The sequence below is a fragment of the Pseudorca crassidens genome, chromosome 14, assembly GCF_039906515.1.
Source record: "Pseudorca crassidens isolate mPseCra1 chromosome 14, mPseCra1.hap1, whole genome shotgun sequence".
Taxonomy (NCBI): domain Eukaryota; kingdom Metazoa; phylum Chordata; class Mammalia; order Artiodactyla; family Delphinidae; genus Pseudorca; species Pseudorca crassidens.
In genome coordinates this window covers 72,574,428-72,590,685 of record NC_090309.1, presented here as the reverse complement: position 1 = coordinate 72,590,685, position 16,258 = coordinate 72,574,428, and the positions used below count along the sequence as shown (strand labels likewise).

Below are 16,258 nucleotides of genomic sequence, written 5' to 3'. Positions count from 1 at the left end.
AAGTTTTGTTTCCGAAACTAGATTATAAATTTTTAAGATAGAATCATTGTCTTCTCGTCTTCATACTCCCTAAATTTCCAGTGCAGGTATAAACTCAATAAGGAGGAGTTGACTCATTCAGCTTTCTAGAAAGCCTTTCTTCCCTGAACCCCCAAGCCTGGATGCAGTACTCTTTCTTTGTGCTGTGCATGATCAAATAGTTACAATATGTGGCAAAAATGAATGAACTACAGCTACATGCAACAACATGGAAGGCTCCTGAAGAGTTATATTAAGGGGGAAAAATGTCCCAGAAGACTGCATGGAATACCATTTCTATAAAGCTCAAAAAACAAAAAGCAAAATTAGACACTTTATCACGTGGGCATACACACATACTTGACAATACTCTTTTAAAAAGCAAGGGAATTGGGACTTCCCTGGTGGCACAGCGGTTAAGACTCCATGCTCCCAATGCAGGGGGCCTGGGTTCGATCCCTGGCCGGGGAACTAGATCCCACATGCGTGCCGCAGCTAAGACCCGGTGCAACCAAATAAATAAATAAGTAAATATTAAAAAAAAGAAAAAAAAAGGGAATGATGAACCAAATTCTGGATAGAGGTTAGCTCTGTGGGGAAGGCAGAAGCAAGGAAGTGGAATAAGGGGGGCACTTTTACAGATGACATGGCTTTAGCAATATATGAATTCTCAAGTAGGATGTGAGTTCCTGGGTGTTCATTTTACCATTATGCTTCATATCTCACACACTTGTCATATATTATTATAATAACAAATATACCGTTAAAAATAATGAAGGGGGAAAAGACAATCTTGGTGGTCAGGATTCATAACCACTAACCCTATGGATGAAATTCTCTATCTTGCTTTATTATACTAGCTGGGTATTGGCAGTTCCTGGATTCATGTATATTCATCAAAACCAGAAGGATGTCAGAACCTACAAATGAATTTTGCCCTTTATGTGTCTTGTGATAAACAAAACTTCGTATATTAATATAGATGAATACACCAACTTCTTTCATGGCTAGTAATTCTGAGAAATTATATTTTCTATTCCAAAACCCTAAAGAAACTCTCCTACGTTTTCTTCTAGAAGTTTTAACATTTCTGTCTCCATGCTTAATGCATCCGGTGGTGTTTTTGTATATGGTGTGAGGAAGAGAGCCAATATGTTTGTCCTTATGCATGACCAATCGATCCGGCAAACTTATTAAATAGTCACTCTTTTTTCAGTGGTATACAAGCTGCTTTTGAGATTAAATACTTTCTGATTTCTCAGGATTTAGACCCTCCTTGTATTTAGATTAAATTCCTGTCTCTCACTGCCTTATGTCACAGTGCTGGACTCAGCCCTTTGCCTACTAAATCTACAGGTTTTTCAGATCCCTCTAGCATAAAGAAGCCCTTTCAGCAATCCTAGTTCCAGCAATAGTTAAAATAAAGTATGACAGTTTTTTGCTTTTCTAGATACGAAACAGTCACTTGTGCCTGAGCTGAGGTGAGGAAAGAAAACAGCTGTATCTTACACTGATAGCTTAGTTATGCTCTACCTGAGTCAGCAGCTTTTGCTTTCCCATCCTCCCTAGTGTGACACCAACCATGCTGATATCTCAAATGTGTGACCGTGGACCCAGAGTAACCAAAATCTCAGCCCAGTTGCTAATCAATTTAGAAACTAAAATGAATTTTTAGGAGAATGGGAATCTCTGTGTCTCTAATGATTTTCATCTGCGTGGTTTAAATTCTTGATGAGTTGACCTAAGCCGAAGGAAGAACTAAGGAAGGACATTCGGCTATGCAGAATCCCAGGTGACAGCACGTTAAAAATCAACTGCAGAATGTCAAATGTTACAACCTAAACAGAAAGAACCCACTATTTGGAAATCTAGAGGTCTGGTGAGAATCAAGTCACTCACTCAGTTTCCATAATGTCTTCACTTACAAAGAGTATACACACATCTTTCTAAGACCGATAGGAAATAAGACCCTAATAACTTTGCTCGGATAACGCTCACGTTATACTCTCCTGGAAGATGCCCTCATTCCCTCCAAAACAGCACCAAGTGGGAGCTGAAGTTGCTCTCTACCCCCATCCTGATCCTACGTCCTTAGTCTCTCCATCCTTGAGACAGTTTATACTTATGCTGAGGTAGAAAGTACCACAGCCATGGTGCGAGGGATTCCCGCTTCGTTTCACATCTCAGGGGAGTTCCCGCAACGGAATCCTGCTCTGCCTATGAAGCGCGGGAGAACATACTCAAAGGACAGGGAGAGCGTTACTCCTGCCAGGAGTCTCTAAAGTCAGACTAATTTGCAAGATAAGAAGATTGAGTGCAGCACAGTGGTCTTCCTAAAGCAATCACAAAAGTGTAAACACTGCGCCTGGTGTTTACCTAGTTCTGAAATGAAGGCAGGAGATCTCACAGTGATTAATAAAGGGACTCAAACACCTGAAGCAGTAACAGAATGAGTGGAACGCTTTGGCTGTTTGTTCTAACATGACGAGTTAAACCGATAAACAGATTCTAACCCACTAGTTTGGTTCCCTGGGATATGAACTCCTACTGTAGCAGACTATGACTTGGGGACAGCGGTGCAGCTTCCCCACTTACCTCAGCAGCCGCAGCTCTGCCAGCAGTGTGGGGTTCTGCTGGGCCTTCTCCGGAGTGGGCTGGGAAGCCTGTTCATGCTCTAGACGGAGACGCTGAATCTCCTGCAGGATCTCTCTAGAGAGATGGATGAAAAAGAGATGGCCACGTGCGGCTTCACAGCTCGCTCCCTCTCTTTTTTTCCGTTAGAAGTTTTTATTCTAGTCATGCTGCCTCTACCAATCTTGTTCTGATTGTTTCTGAATGACCAAGATGTGAAATGGACACCGTCTTAAAATTGCTGCACTCGGTATTTCCTCGATGAAACAATTCTTTGTGGTAGAAAAAGTCCTACAAACCCTCTTCTCAAGAACTTGAAAAATTTCCACAGAAGAAAAAGGACAACTATCAATAGAAGAGTCTGTTCCTGTCTGGGGGGAACTTGCAACCTTCTAATGCAAGTCTTGTGCTAACTCCCCTCAAGTCTTCCTCTGTCTCCCTTCTTCTCCTGAACCCCACTCCCACCCCGAGATCTGATGGTTGCCACTTCCTCCACTGTGCCTGTTACATTATGACCAATTTCCTTGTCCTGGTTTCTGCTTTTTCAGTGCATAATGGTGTGTTGTCTGGTCGCCAAGCCTGTAAATGGCTTTTTAGTGAGAGACCAGACAGTCGCGTGCTGCATCGTGGGCCAGGACAAGATGACAAGACACAGCAAAGGCTCCTGGGAGTAGAGTGGAGAAAGGAATGGGAGGGGAACACACTGGTGGGTGAGAAAAAGAATCTACCTGAGAGCACCTGAGCGGGGTTTTGGACTACCAGAATGAACAGCATGCAGAGATATACAAATTAGTGTCCAGGGCATGTACCGGACTTGGGCTGGCCTATCTTCACTGAGGTGGGATCTTCCTTTGTGGTCAAAACCCACCTAGACTGCAAGGAAAATGAGAATCAGATACTCACGTGATAATCCTGGGCTTCAGAAACTGGCTCGACCTCTGCATTCTTACCTGTTTTTGTTTTCCAGTTCTGCAATAAGCTGTCTTTGTTGTTTGTTGGCATCAAAGTTAAAGCTCAAGTCGGTGGGAGGACGGGTCTACAGTGAGGAAGAAGAAAGGTTTTTTTTTTTATTCAAATATATCCAGAGGCCCAGATGGACTGTTGATTTTTTTTAAAACAGATTTTTGAGGTATAATTTACATACCATAAAATCCACCCGTTTTAAGTGTACAATTCAATGAGTCTTCGTATATTTAAACAGTTATGCAAACCAATCACCACAGTCTAGTTTTAGAACATCTTTCATCACCACAGAAAGTTCCCTCATGCCAGTTTGTAGTCAACTTCCACTCCCATCCCCAACCACAGGCAACCAGTGATCTGCTTTCTGTCTACAGTTTTGCCTTTTCTAGAAACTTCATATAAATGGAATCATACAACATGCAGGCTTCCACTTAGCATGGTACTTCTGAGGTTCATCCATGTTGCTCCATGCATCAGGAGTTCCTTCCTTTTTATTGCTGAATAGTATTCCATTGTTTCCAGCTTTTGGTTAACACAAATGAAGCCGCTCTGAACTCTCATTTACAAATCTTTGTATTGATACATGTTTTCATCTGTCTTGGGTAAATCCCTAAGAGTGGAATTCCAGAGTTATATGGTTAACTCTGTATTTAACATTTTGAGAAAGTGTCAAACTGTTTTCCAAAGTGGCTGAACCATTTTACAGTCCCACCAACAATGAATGAGGGTTCTAATTTCTCCACATTCTCACCAATACTTGTCATTGTCTTTTTGGTTTTAACCATCCTAGTGGGCGTGAAGTACCTAATTGTGGGTTTTTTAAAAAATTGAGATATAATTTACATGCCTTAAAACCTACCCTTTTAAAGTATATAATTCAGTGGTTTTAAACTATATTTATGAGGTTGTGAGCCCATCATCAGTATCTACTTCCAGGACATTTTCATCACCCCGAAAAGAAACCCACAGTCACTCCCCATTTCCCCTCCACCATCTTGTGACAACTTATCTAATTTCTTTATCTATGGATTTGCCTACTCTGGGCAGTTCATACCAATGGAATCATGCAGTATGTGATCTTTTATGTATGGCTTCTTTGACTTGGCAAATGATTCCAAGGTTCATCCACGTTGTAGCATGTATCAGTACTTCATTTCTTTTTATAGATGAGTAATATTCCACCATATGGATACATCATATTTTGTTCATCCATTCAGCAGCTGGGGGACATTTGGGTTCCCATTTTGGCGGGCTATTTTGCATAATGCTGCTATGTGCATTTGCGGACAAGTTTCTGTGTAGAGACATGCTTTCATTTTTCTTGGGTATATATCTAAGAGTGGAACTGCTGGGTCATATAGTAACTGCCTTTTGGGCAACTGCTAAACTGTTTTCCTACATGGCTGTAGCAGTTTACATTTCCACTAGCAATATATGAGGGGTCCATTTTTTCCACTTTCTGGCCAACAGTTGTTATAGTCCATTTTTTTGATCACAGTAATCCTAGTGAGTATAAAATGGTATCTTGTGATTTTGATTTGTATTCCCCTAATATGTTAAGCATACTTTCATGTGCTTATTGGCCATCTATATATCCTCTTTGGAGGAGTCATTATGGTTTTGATTTGCATATTCACTACTGGGTCTGACCCTTATACCTCCTTTAAGAATATGGAAGCCGGGCTTCCCTGGTGGCGCAGTGGTTGAGAGTCCGCCTGACGATTCAGGGGACATGGGTTCGTGCCCCGGTCTGGGAAGATCCCACATGCCGCGGAGCGGCTGGGCCCGTGAGCCACGGCCGCTGAGCCTGCGCGTCCGGAGCCTGTGCTCCGCAACAGGAGAGGCCACAACAGTGAGAGGCCCGCGTACCGGAAAAAAAAAAAAAAAAAAAAAAAGGAAGCCAATCAACACAAAATAGGAAAATGGATGACTAGGTGACATTTCCCTTTTATTGATTAACCAGAGTGGAAGCTCTTAATGAAGGCTCTGGTATAGTTACACTTCACTCCAGATATTCTTGGTTCTTCCCAAAACATGATCTACGATGAAGCAGAAACCTCGTTTCCTGTCTAGAGTTTAAAGATGCAATAAGTAATTCTTTTCATGTGAAATTTCCTAAATAAACAGGGGCAAAATAGCATAGCAAATCTGGGTGGGAGCCTTTTATCCAATTACCAAGTAACTTCCTTCTTTAAAAGGAAAAAACCTGATCTTTCTTCCTCCAGAGAAGAGTAGACCAGCAGTCGACTGAGCAAGTTCTCTATATATTCTATTCAGTCTTGTGAGAGCCTGAGTTGAACCTCAGAAAAATAGCCTGCCTCAGAGTAAAACTGCTATGAATAAAAGGTTTACAATTCCTGAAGACTAGAGTTAAAACTAATGGCTCCTTATGAGAGTGGGACCAGGCAAAATTATGGATGAGGAAATGAGCTCTGAAAGGAATTTGTTTCATATAATGACAAACGACAAAAAACCCTACAGTATTTCACTGGAAATTTCTAAAGAATCCTTTTAGTTTTGAGTGTCTGACTGCAATGCTGAAGCATTTTTCAAAGAGGAAGTTAACATAGGAATCAAGAATTATTATCAATAGTGATTCCTAACCAGGAAAGATTCTTTGGCACCAAGAAGCATTGTTACTCAAATACAAAGAAGTAGGGGCGGAAAAAGATTCAAACCCTTAGACAGCAGTCCCACCTGGAGCAGCCTGCACCCTAGCTCCTCCACCTGGACGTAACAGCAGGGAGCCCCCAGTGGACAGCTGAATGATGGCTTGTTTCACCCAGACAAATGTCAAACACAGTTGAGTGTACACTAAATAACAGAGAAATGTAGGATTTTATTTATTGACTATCTTAGACACCACAGTACTCTTTAAAAAAAAAAAAAAAAAAGCCAGGTATCCCTTCCTAAAATGCCCCCAGGACACTGAAGGGAAAAAGAGGGAACAGTTTATAAAGACATAGATTACTTTAGCCAGAAGATCCCTAAAGATGATTTCTTTCAAAAATTAGATGTTCATTCATTCATTTATCCAACAAATATTTCCTGAGGACTTAATATGTGTTAGATACTACTCCAGAAACTAGGGATGCATTAGTGAATAAAATACAGCCTCTACCCTCATGTAGCTTACATTATATTGGGAGAGAATAATAAATAAATAAATGTAGGTGTTATATATATATATATATATATATATATATATATGGCATCAGTAGTGATCAATTTGATGAAGAAATATAGGGTTATGACACAGAATAAACTGAGACAGAAGATTTTTTCAATGAGATAGTTATGAAAGACTCAATGAACTTAGGAAGCAAACCAGGTGAAGGTCTGGGGGTTGGGAGGGTCGGGCTTGCTGGGCAGAAAGAAGGGCAAAGGCCTACAAGTGCTCCAGGTTGGTGTGTTCTGGTCAGTACTGATGGAGTGGTGCGGCTATGAGGCAGGGAGAGGTGATAAACTGGGAGGGCCCAGATCATGAAGGACCTTTTCATCATGCAGTGGAGTTTCCATTCCATTCCAAATGTGGTGTGAAGCCACTGTAGGATTCTGAACAGGGAAACATGGAATCAATTCCAAATAACATATGTACATACTCTGCCCTCAAGGAGGTGGAGCCTGACTCCCTGTTCCTTAAGCGTGGCCTGTCCATAGTGACTTCCTTCTAAAGAGGACAGTGTGGAAAGGGGACAAAAGAGTAACTTTATGTCGGAGACACCTGACAAAAGCTTCCTCAGCCAAGTGATCAAGGTCAACATCAACAGTGATAAGTTACATTGATACTATATATGTATGATGTGATGTGAGGAAAATAGCACTTATCTCTTCCTCCCCAAAACCCATAATCCCAGTCTAACCATGAGAAAAACAGACAAATCCCCATTAAGGGACATTCCTCAAAACTGTCAAGGTCATCAAAAACAAGGAAAGTCAGTAATAAGCTATAATGGAAAATAATCCTATATATCATATAGGATTATCATATATATTAGCATATAGGATATAACTATATATATAGCTGAATCAATTTGCTGTACACCTGAAACTAACACAATATTGTAAATCAACTATGTTTCAATAAATAAAAAACAAACAAAAAAAAACAAGGAAAGTCAGAGAAGCTGTCACAGACCAGAGGAGCCTAAGGAGATATGACAATTAAATGTAATGTGGTATCTCAGATGGAACCCCAGAACAGAGAAAAGACATTAGGTAAAAACTAACAAAATCTGAGTAAAGCATGGACTTTAGTTAATAATAATGTATTGATATTGGCTCACTAATTGCAACAAACATGCTATACTAAGGTAAAATGTTAATAATAGGAGAAATGGAACATGGGTTATATGGAAACTCTCTGTACTAGCTTCATAGTTTTTCTGTAAATCTAAAATTGTTCTATAATGAAGCTTATTAAAAACAAACACTGCTTTGGCTACTAAGTGGAGGATTTACTGTAGTGGGATAAGAATGGAAGTAGGTGGACCACTTAAGAATCCAAGCGTTTGCTACCTAGTCGCATGTAAACCTTGAGTTACTTTATTTTACTATATACCTTTATTTTCTTGTCTGTAAAATGGGAATATTTATGGAAAGAGATGTGAAGAGGATCCCTTCCTCTGTTACACTAGTATTCTCTTAGGTTTAGGTAATCTCACAGAGCTCCATCATCTTTAATGAGATAGAGACACATCTGAAAAATACAGGATAAGGAACAAGACCCCACTGAGCAAAACTGGGCAAATATAAAACCAAGGAAAGCCAACATAGTCAGCAAACTGTAATCTGCTGGTATGCATTTCTGGAGCCTCCAAAAGAGAGACTGGAAGTTTCCCATCTGGATGAACTTGGCAGGATGAGTTCCACAGAGATGTGCCTGATATCAACCAGACTTTCACTGCATCCCAAGGGCAGCCTTCCCATCATCTCAACCTCGCTTAGACTAACTGGAGGGCTATGGATTATTAATACCTCTCTCTCTCTCTCAAAAACCCAGTAATGTTTTTTAGGAGAGTGGTTCCCAAGCTAGCTGTAAATCAAAAGACTGAAAGTTTTCTTTTTTTTTTTTTAAACTAAAATCAATGGACCCTACTAAACCCAGAGATCCTGATTCAGTAGGTCTGAGGCAAGGCCAAGAATTTACATATATTTTAAGTGTTGCACAAAAGATTAGAACATGTAGCCAGGTTTGACAATGACTATTTTATAGGGGTTTTAAATCATTAAATGTGTGCAAAAGACCACATGAAAATACTCTTGATCTTTAATTCTAAGAGGCCGTAAGGACATTTCTGGAATGGTGCATGGGTGGAGCAGCTGACACGATGATGAGGCTGTGGAGTCCGGGACTGGGCTATGTGAAAAAAAAATCTCAAAAACGTGTAAATGTAGGTAGCATGACAATGGACAATGGTTTCCCTTTCCTTTCACCTTTCTTCCAAGTTTTCCATAATGAGTTTTTAATTTTTTCATAAAGAAAAAAAATTTTTTAATAAACAAAACCCACCTGACTACATCTGATGCTAGTGATGTTTGTGATGAAATTTAAGATTTGCTGCTATTACCATGATTTGCCACACACTGTATTTCTGTTGTTGTTGTTGTTGTTGTTTTGCGGTACGCGGGCCTCTCACTGCTGTGGCCTCTCCCGCTGCGGAGCACAGGCTCTGGACGCGCAGGCTCAGCGGCCATGGCTCACGGGCCTAGCCTCTCCGTGGCATGTGGGATCTTCCCGGACCAGGGCACGAACCCATGTCCCCTGCATCGGCAGGTGGACTCTCAACCAGTGCGCCGCCAGGGAAGCCAGTTGTTGTTGTTTTAAAATGGAATTTAGGCACTTCAGGAAAACAAATTAGCTCTCCTGGCTCATCTAAGCAACCTACAATTTTTCTATCTGAGGGTCAGCCTGAAGAGGTTTCAGTGGCCATGTCTGCCACCTGGGGAGATGTGAGGGTCTGACGCTGGAGCATTTCACAGGGTGTAATGCCGGCTGCTAAAATGATTTAATGGTCTTTCTTGTAGAAGGTTTTTGGAAAAAAAAAAAAAAAATCAATACAAAGCCTATCTGGCAGGCTATAAATAAATTCTTTTGAGCACTACACCCACTTTATGCAAAGCACTTGTATCAGTGAGAGATTAGCAGATTATAAGTCTTCTGTTTAATAGAAATCTAGTTAAGAAGAATCCTTCCTGAGAGACCCAATATTTATAAGATAACTACACTAAGGAAAATAAGATGAAAGGGGCCATATCAGTATTTAGTCTCAAGACCATTCTAACAATTATTTTCACATGAATTAGAGAACTGGCATCAGAAACTATCAGGTGTAAACAGATTTATCTTGTTTGCAGTAAAGGAGTACTAGGATCTACTTTTCAGGGTCAAACGGCTTTGGAGCTTTTATTTACAAATTTTAAAAAGTACTAAGTAAAGTCAACAAGACTACATAATGGTATTACATGTACTTAATTTTAAAAATCCACCACAATGCTATTCCATTTCAAAAAATTTAATTAATGTTATTTATAAATTTTAATTTCTAAAATAACAAACATTTGTGACTGATTGAGGGCATGTATAGGGTTTAACTAATTAAATAAAACTAGTCTTTTTCCCAGACATTTTTTCCCCCTGTTCTGTTCCATTTCACTAACCTTTAGAGTTGGAATATTAGAGTCAGATGTATGCCTTAGTATTAGATTCTCAAGGAAAAGATTTTGAAGACTAAACAAACCCAAAGGAATAAATGACGTTTTGAGAGAGAAACAAAGCAAAACTCTATTGGCAGCTTTCATAACTCTCTTTCCCTGTGAAGAAGTAAACATAAATTAGTACACATTTCTAAAACTAACACTGTAGAATATTGTCCTGCGAGATCTTGGCCTGCCTGTCCTGTCTAATTTCACTCCAGAACAATACTGGACCTAATGGTTTGTGATTCTTATAACCTCTCTAAGAAATCTTTGCCTGCCCCAAGGTCATAAAGATGTTTTTCTGTTTTCTTTTAATAGCTTTATGGTTTTAGCTTTTACATTTAAAGTTTATGATATATATCAAATTGGTTTCTATGTATGGTGTGAGGTAGGGGTAGAGGTTCTTTATTTTCATACAAACAGTTGTCCTTTCTTTTCATACAGATAAATAGTTGCTCCAGCAGCATTTGTTAAAAAGCTTTTCCTTTCCCAATTGAATTGCTTTTGTGCCTTGTTGAAAGTCACTTGACCTTATATGTGTGCATATATTTTATGCACGATTTGCCTATCCTTTTGCCAATACCATACTTTCCTGATTACTGTGCCTTTAGAGTAAGTCTTTTTTTAAAAAAATATTTATTTGGCTGCACCGGGTCTTAGTTGTGGCACATGGGATCTTTAGTTGTGGCATGTGGGATCATTAGTTGTGGCATGTGGGCTCTTCTAGCAGGCTCTTAGTTACAGTATGTGGGATCTAGTTCCCTGACCAGGGATCAAACCCGGGCCCCCTGCATTGGGAGTGTGGGGTCTTAACTACTGGACCACCACGAAAGTCCCTAGAGTAACACTTGATGTCAAGTAGGGTTGAATCCTCCAACTTTGCTCTTTTCCAAAACTGTTTTGGCTTTCTAAATATATTTGAAAATCAGTTGGCATTTTGATTGGTACTGAATTTACAGACCAATTAGGGAAAATATACCATTTTACTAATACTGAATCTTTTGAATATGGCTATATCTCTCCATTTATTAGGTTTTCTTTAATTTCTCTCAGCAATATTTTATAGTTTTCAGTCTTGAACATCTTTCATTAAATTTATCCATAAGTATTAGATGGTTTTTAATGTTACAGTAAATGTTATTTTCCCTAAATTTAATTCTTAATTGTTCACTGCTAGTAGATAGAAATACAATCAATTTTTATATACTGACTTTGTATGCTGCAACACTGCTATAAAGTCATGTATCTGTTCTAGTAGTGTTCTTGTAGGACTTTCCTTAGGACTTCCTATATAGAATCAGGTCATCTGCAAATAATGACAGTTTCACATCTTCCTTTACAATATTTATGTCTCTTTTTTCTTGTCATGCTGCACTGACTGGGACCCCCAGGACAATTTTGAATAGAGGTGGTGGAAGTAGACATCTATGACTTGTTTGCAATACTAAGGGGAAATATTCCAAAATTTAACCTTTAAGTGTCATATAAGCTATAGGGTTTTTGTAGGTGTTCTTTACCAGGTTAAAGGAGTTTCTTCTACTCCTATGGTATTGAGAAGTTTTATCAAAAATGGGCATTGTATTTTGACAAACTTTTTCTGCATCTATTGAAATATTATAATTTTCTTCTTTAAATTGCTAATATGGTGAATTACATCGGCTGATTTTCATGTGTTAAATAAATTTGCATTCCTAGGATAAACCTCACTTGATCATGGAGTATTATCCTTTTTACATATTGCTGGATTCAATTTGCTAATATTTTGTTAAGGATTTTTGCATCTGTGTTCATGATAGAACTTGGCCATCAACTTTCTTCTCTTGTAATGCCCTTGTATTATTTTGGTATCAGGTTATAGTGGCCTGATAAAATGACTTCTTTCTCTATTTTCTGAAAGTTTGTGCCAGATTGTTATGATTGTTATTTCTTCCTTAAACATATGATAGTATTCAACAATTAAGCCATCTGAGCTTAGAATTTTTATTTATTTATTTATTGATTGATTGATTTATGGCTGCGTTGGGTCTTCGTTGCTGCACACGATCTTTCTCTACTTGCGGAGAGTGGGGGCTACTCTTCATTGCAGTGCACAGGCTTCTCATCGCGGAGGCTTCTCTTGTTGCACAGAACGGACTCTAGGCATGCAGGCTTCAGTAGTTGTGGCACACGGGCTCAGTATCTGTGGCTTGCAGGCTTTAGAGCGCAGGCTCAGCAGCTGTGGCACACGGGCTTAGTTGCTCCACAGCATGTGGGATCTTCCCGGACCAGGGCGCGAACCCGTGTCCGCTTCATTGGCAGGTAGATTCTTAACCACTGTGCCACGAGGGAAGTCCCTGAGCTTAGAATTTTTGAAGTTAATTATTAATTCAATTTCTTTAACAGATTTAGGACTATTTAGATTTTCTATTTATTCTTATGTCAGTTTTGTTAAATTGTATCTTTCAAGAAATTTGTCTACGTCAGCTAGGTTGTCAAACTTACTGGCAAAAAGTTGTTCATAATATTCTTATCATCCCTATAATGTTTATAGGATCTGTAGTATGTCCCTTATTTCATTCCTGATATTGGTAATTTGCATTTTTTCTTCCTTCTTTTCTCTTTAAACTGAAGTATAGTTGATTTATAATATTGTGTTAGTTTCACGTATACAGTACAGTGATTCAGGGTTTTTGCAGATTGTATTCCATTACAGGTTATTACGAGATAATAGGTATAATTCCTTGTGCTATATAGTAAAGCTTTGTTGCTTATCTATTTTATGTATAGTAGTTTGTATCTGTTAATCCCATATCCCTAATATGTCCCTCCCTGCCTCCTTCTCCCCTTTGGTAACCACAAGTTTGTTTTCTATGTCTGTGAGACTGTTTCTGTTTTTGTATATACATTGATTTGTATCATTTTTCAGATTCCACATATAAGTGATGTTGTATAGAATTTGTCTTTCTCTGTCTGACTTATTTCACTAAGCATAATATTCACCAGGTCCATCCATGTTGCTGCAAATGGCAATATATATTTATTTATTTATTTATTTACTTATTTATTTATGGCTGCATGGGGTCTTTGTTGTTGTGTGTGGGTTTTCCTTTCTCTAGTTGTGGCGAGCAAGGGCTACTCTTTGTTGTGGTGTGCAGGCTTCTCATTGCGGAGGCTTCTCTTGTTGCGGAGCACAGGCTCTAGGCGCACGGGCTTCAGTAGTTGTGGCACATGGGCTCAGTGGTCGTGATGCGTGGGCTTAGTTGCTCCATGGCACGTGGAATCTTCCTGGACCATGGATCAAACCTGTGTCCCCTGCATTGGCAGGCGGATTCTTAACCACTGCGCTACCAGGGAAGTCCCGCAAATGGCAATATTTCATTCTTTTGTATGGCTGAGTAATATTCCTGTGTGTGTGTGTGTGTGTGTGTGTGTGTGTGTGTGTGCATGCACGCACACGTGTGCGTGCACATCTCTCACATCTTCTTAATCCTATCATCTGTTGATGGGTACTCGGGTTGCTTCCATGGCTTGCTTATTGTAAATAGTGCTGCTATGAACACTGGGGTGCATGTACCTTTTCGAATTAGTGTTTTCATTTTTTCCAGATATACACCCAGGAGTGGAATTGCTGGATCGCATGGTAGTTTTATTTTTAGTTTTTCAACTGAGCCCACGTGCCACAACTACTGAAGCCTGCACGCCTAGAGCCTGTGCTCCACAACAAGAGAAGCCATTGCAATGAGAAGCCCATGCACTGCAATGAAGAGTAGCCCCTGCTCGCCACAACTTGAGAAGGCCTGCACGCAGAAATGAAGACCCAACGCAGCCAATAAATAAATAAATAAATCTATTAAAATAAATAAAGTAATGCAAATTTCTGCTACTCTACTGGAATCCTCTATTTACTCACCATGTTTCCTGCCTCTGCAGCCAGCCGGGCAGCATAGCGAGCTATAAGCCGGTGTTCCTCATCCAGTCGGCTAGGACTGTCCAGGACACTGCCAAGGAGATAAAAATTCAACAGGTATCTATTAAACATCCCCTACTCTTGCTTCTCTCTCAGAAAGAACAGATGGGAGAAACACTTGTGAAAAAGAATGGTAACAAAAGAAATGGAGACCTGAATCATAGACACTAATGGTCTTCTGAGACAAAGAGGATTTAGAGAAATGACGAGGCCACGCATAACATTTCTCTTCGGCAGTATATCCCTGTTGCTCTCACACCTTCAGAGGGGACACTTCTTTTTGAATGCAAGGGCTGAGAAAAGACAGGGCATCTATAAAGCTTGAGGGAGTGATTTCCCATCAACTGTTTTAAGAAAACCTCATGACTTTTAGATATAGGTCTTGAATTCAAAAAGCCCGAAAGAAAACTAAAGCATCTTGAAAAACAGAGGGCTGAGGAAAAGTACCCTTAACACTGGCTGAGCAAAACTGAGGAACCTAAGCTAAGGCAGGCTTACAATATGGTAAAGTTGGGGAAGATGCCGTCAAACGTTCCCCTTCAGTGCCTCTTTCTCTTCTTTTACCATGCTTGTTCTACAACTGGAGTCCCATTTTAGAGTGAATTAATTTAGTTCATTACTCTTAACAAGAGTTCCAGCATTCTAAAAATTTAGAGATCCAGTACGGTGGGATGTCAGAAAGTGCCGCACCTGAATAAAAGAAGGTTCTTGAGCAGGAGGCTAGCTCTGTGTATATGTGCTGCTCACGTGGAACTTCTTGCTGATGATGACTGACATCTTTAATTTAGCATGTGATGTCAACTGCTGTTTATTTATATCAGGGCACTCCTAGATTAATCAGGACTGTGGCTATGTAATTCTTCTTTGTTTAAGTCTGACAGATGTTTTAAGGCAACAGTAGTAATGATGACTAAGTGATGAGAGATGGCTGTCGTGGCTTGCTTCTACTTTGGCTCTAGGTTCTTGGAGTTCCACAAACCCCTGACTGGAATTTAACAGTATGACAAAATATGAAATGTGAAAAAAATTAAAGACATGAGTTCAATAGTCATCAAATCTTGTTATAATTACTGAGGGGAATCTGGGAAGGATGGAGTTTAATCAATAGAAACCTGTCTGGACTTTTCATGCATGAAATCAACTGTGTTTTTCCTAGATTTTTTTTTTTTTTAAGCATCCTATATTTCTATCTCTGTGGCTAACTCTTAAGCTTAACTTGGTCTTTCCTCTAGGATGGATTTTTTTTTTTTTTTTTTTTTTTTTTTGCGGTACGCGGGCCTCTCACTGTTGTGGCCTCTCTCGTTGCGGAGCACAGGCTCCGGACGCACAGGCTCAGCAGCCATGGCTCACAGGCCCAGCCGCTCCGCGGCATGTGGGATTTTCCCGGACCAGGGCACGAACCCGTGTCCCCCGCATTGGCAGGCGGAATCTCAACCACTGCGCCACCAGGGAAGCCCTAGGATGGATTTTTTAAAAATGTGCTGCCACTGTCACTGCTTTCTGGCAATGACACTTCTCAACACTATATAATTTTAGGTGTGCAAATGTCAGTCTCTAGCATATATAACCATTTTCTCAAAAGATGATCTTGTAATAAGAACATGCTACCATCAGTTGACTTTAATACTTTAGGGTCAAGACCCCAAGGTCAGGGCTGAACTATAATACTTGTGCCTTAAAGATGCTTGTCTGAAATAAAAGGACTATCTTTATCTTGTAAATAACAACAAAATGAACATTTAACAACACAAGTGGATAACTACTATGGAGGAAACGGCAGCTTAAGAAGTGGGACTTAAAGTGGCTGACCTCTGTTTTCTGGCAAGGGACACAATAGGTTTCTCTGTGCAGAAGAGCTCCTGCTTCTCCACCACATTCCATGTCCCTAGGAAGGTTAATTTTATCTGTCATTCATATCCGAGTGTGGATGACATGATTGCTTTAACTGGCTATGCTTTCAAGCCAGAAACTAGAACTTTATGTTGATGAGAGGTTTTATGG

General features: G+C 39.8%; 1 protein-coding gene across 15 annotated transcripts in view; it reads right to left on the bottom strand.

Moving 5' to 3' along the window:
- DTNB (dystrobrevin beta) overlaps nt 1–16,258 on the bottom strand; it is a 255,173-nt gene that overhangs the window by 51,839 nt on the left and 187,076 nt on the right. For 14 of the 15 annotated variants that reach the window (XM_067703517.1, XM_067703515.1, XM_067703518.1 and 11 more), the window contains 3 exons: nt 14,201–14,288; nt 3,600–3,685; nt 2,614–2,727 (listed from right to left, as the gene is read on the bottom strand). In XM_067703517.1, coding sequence (XP_067559618.1) covers nt 2,614–2,727; nt 3,600–3,685; nt 14,201–14,288 — 288 coding nt within the window. Of the gene's footprint in view, nt 1–2,613; nt 2,728–3,599; nt 3,686–14,200; nt 14,289–16,258 lie in introns of those variants that run through there. The other variant, XR_010934112.1, reaches the window with a different exon arrangement.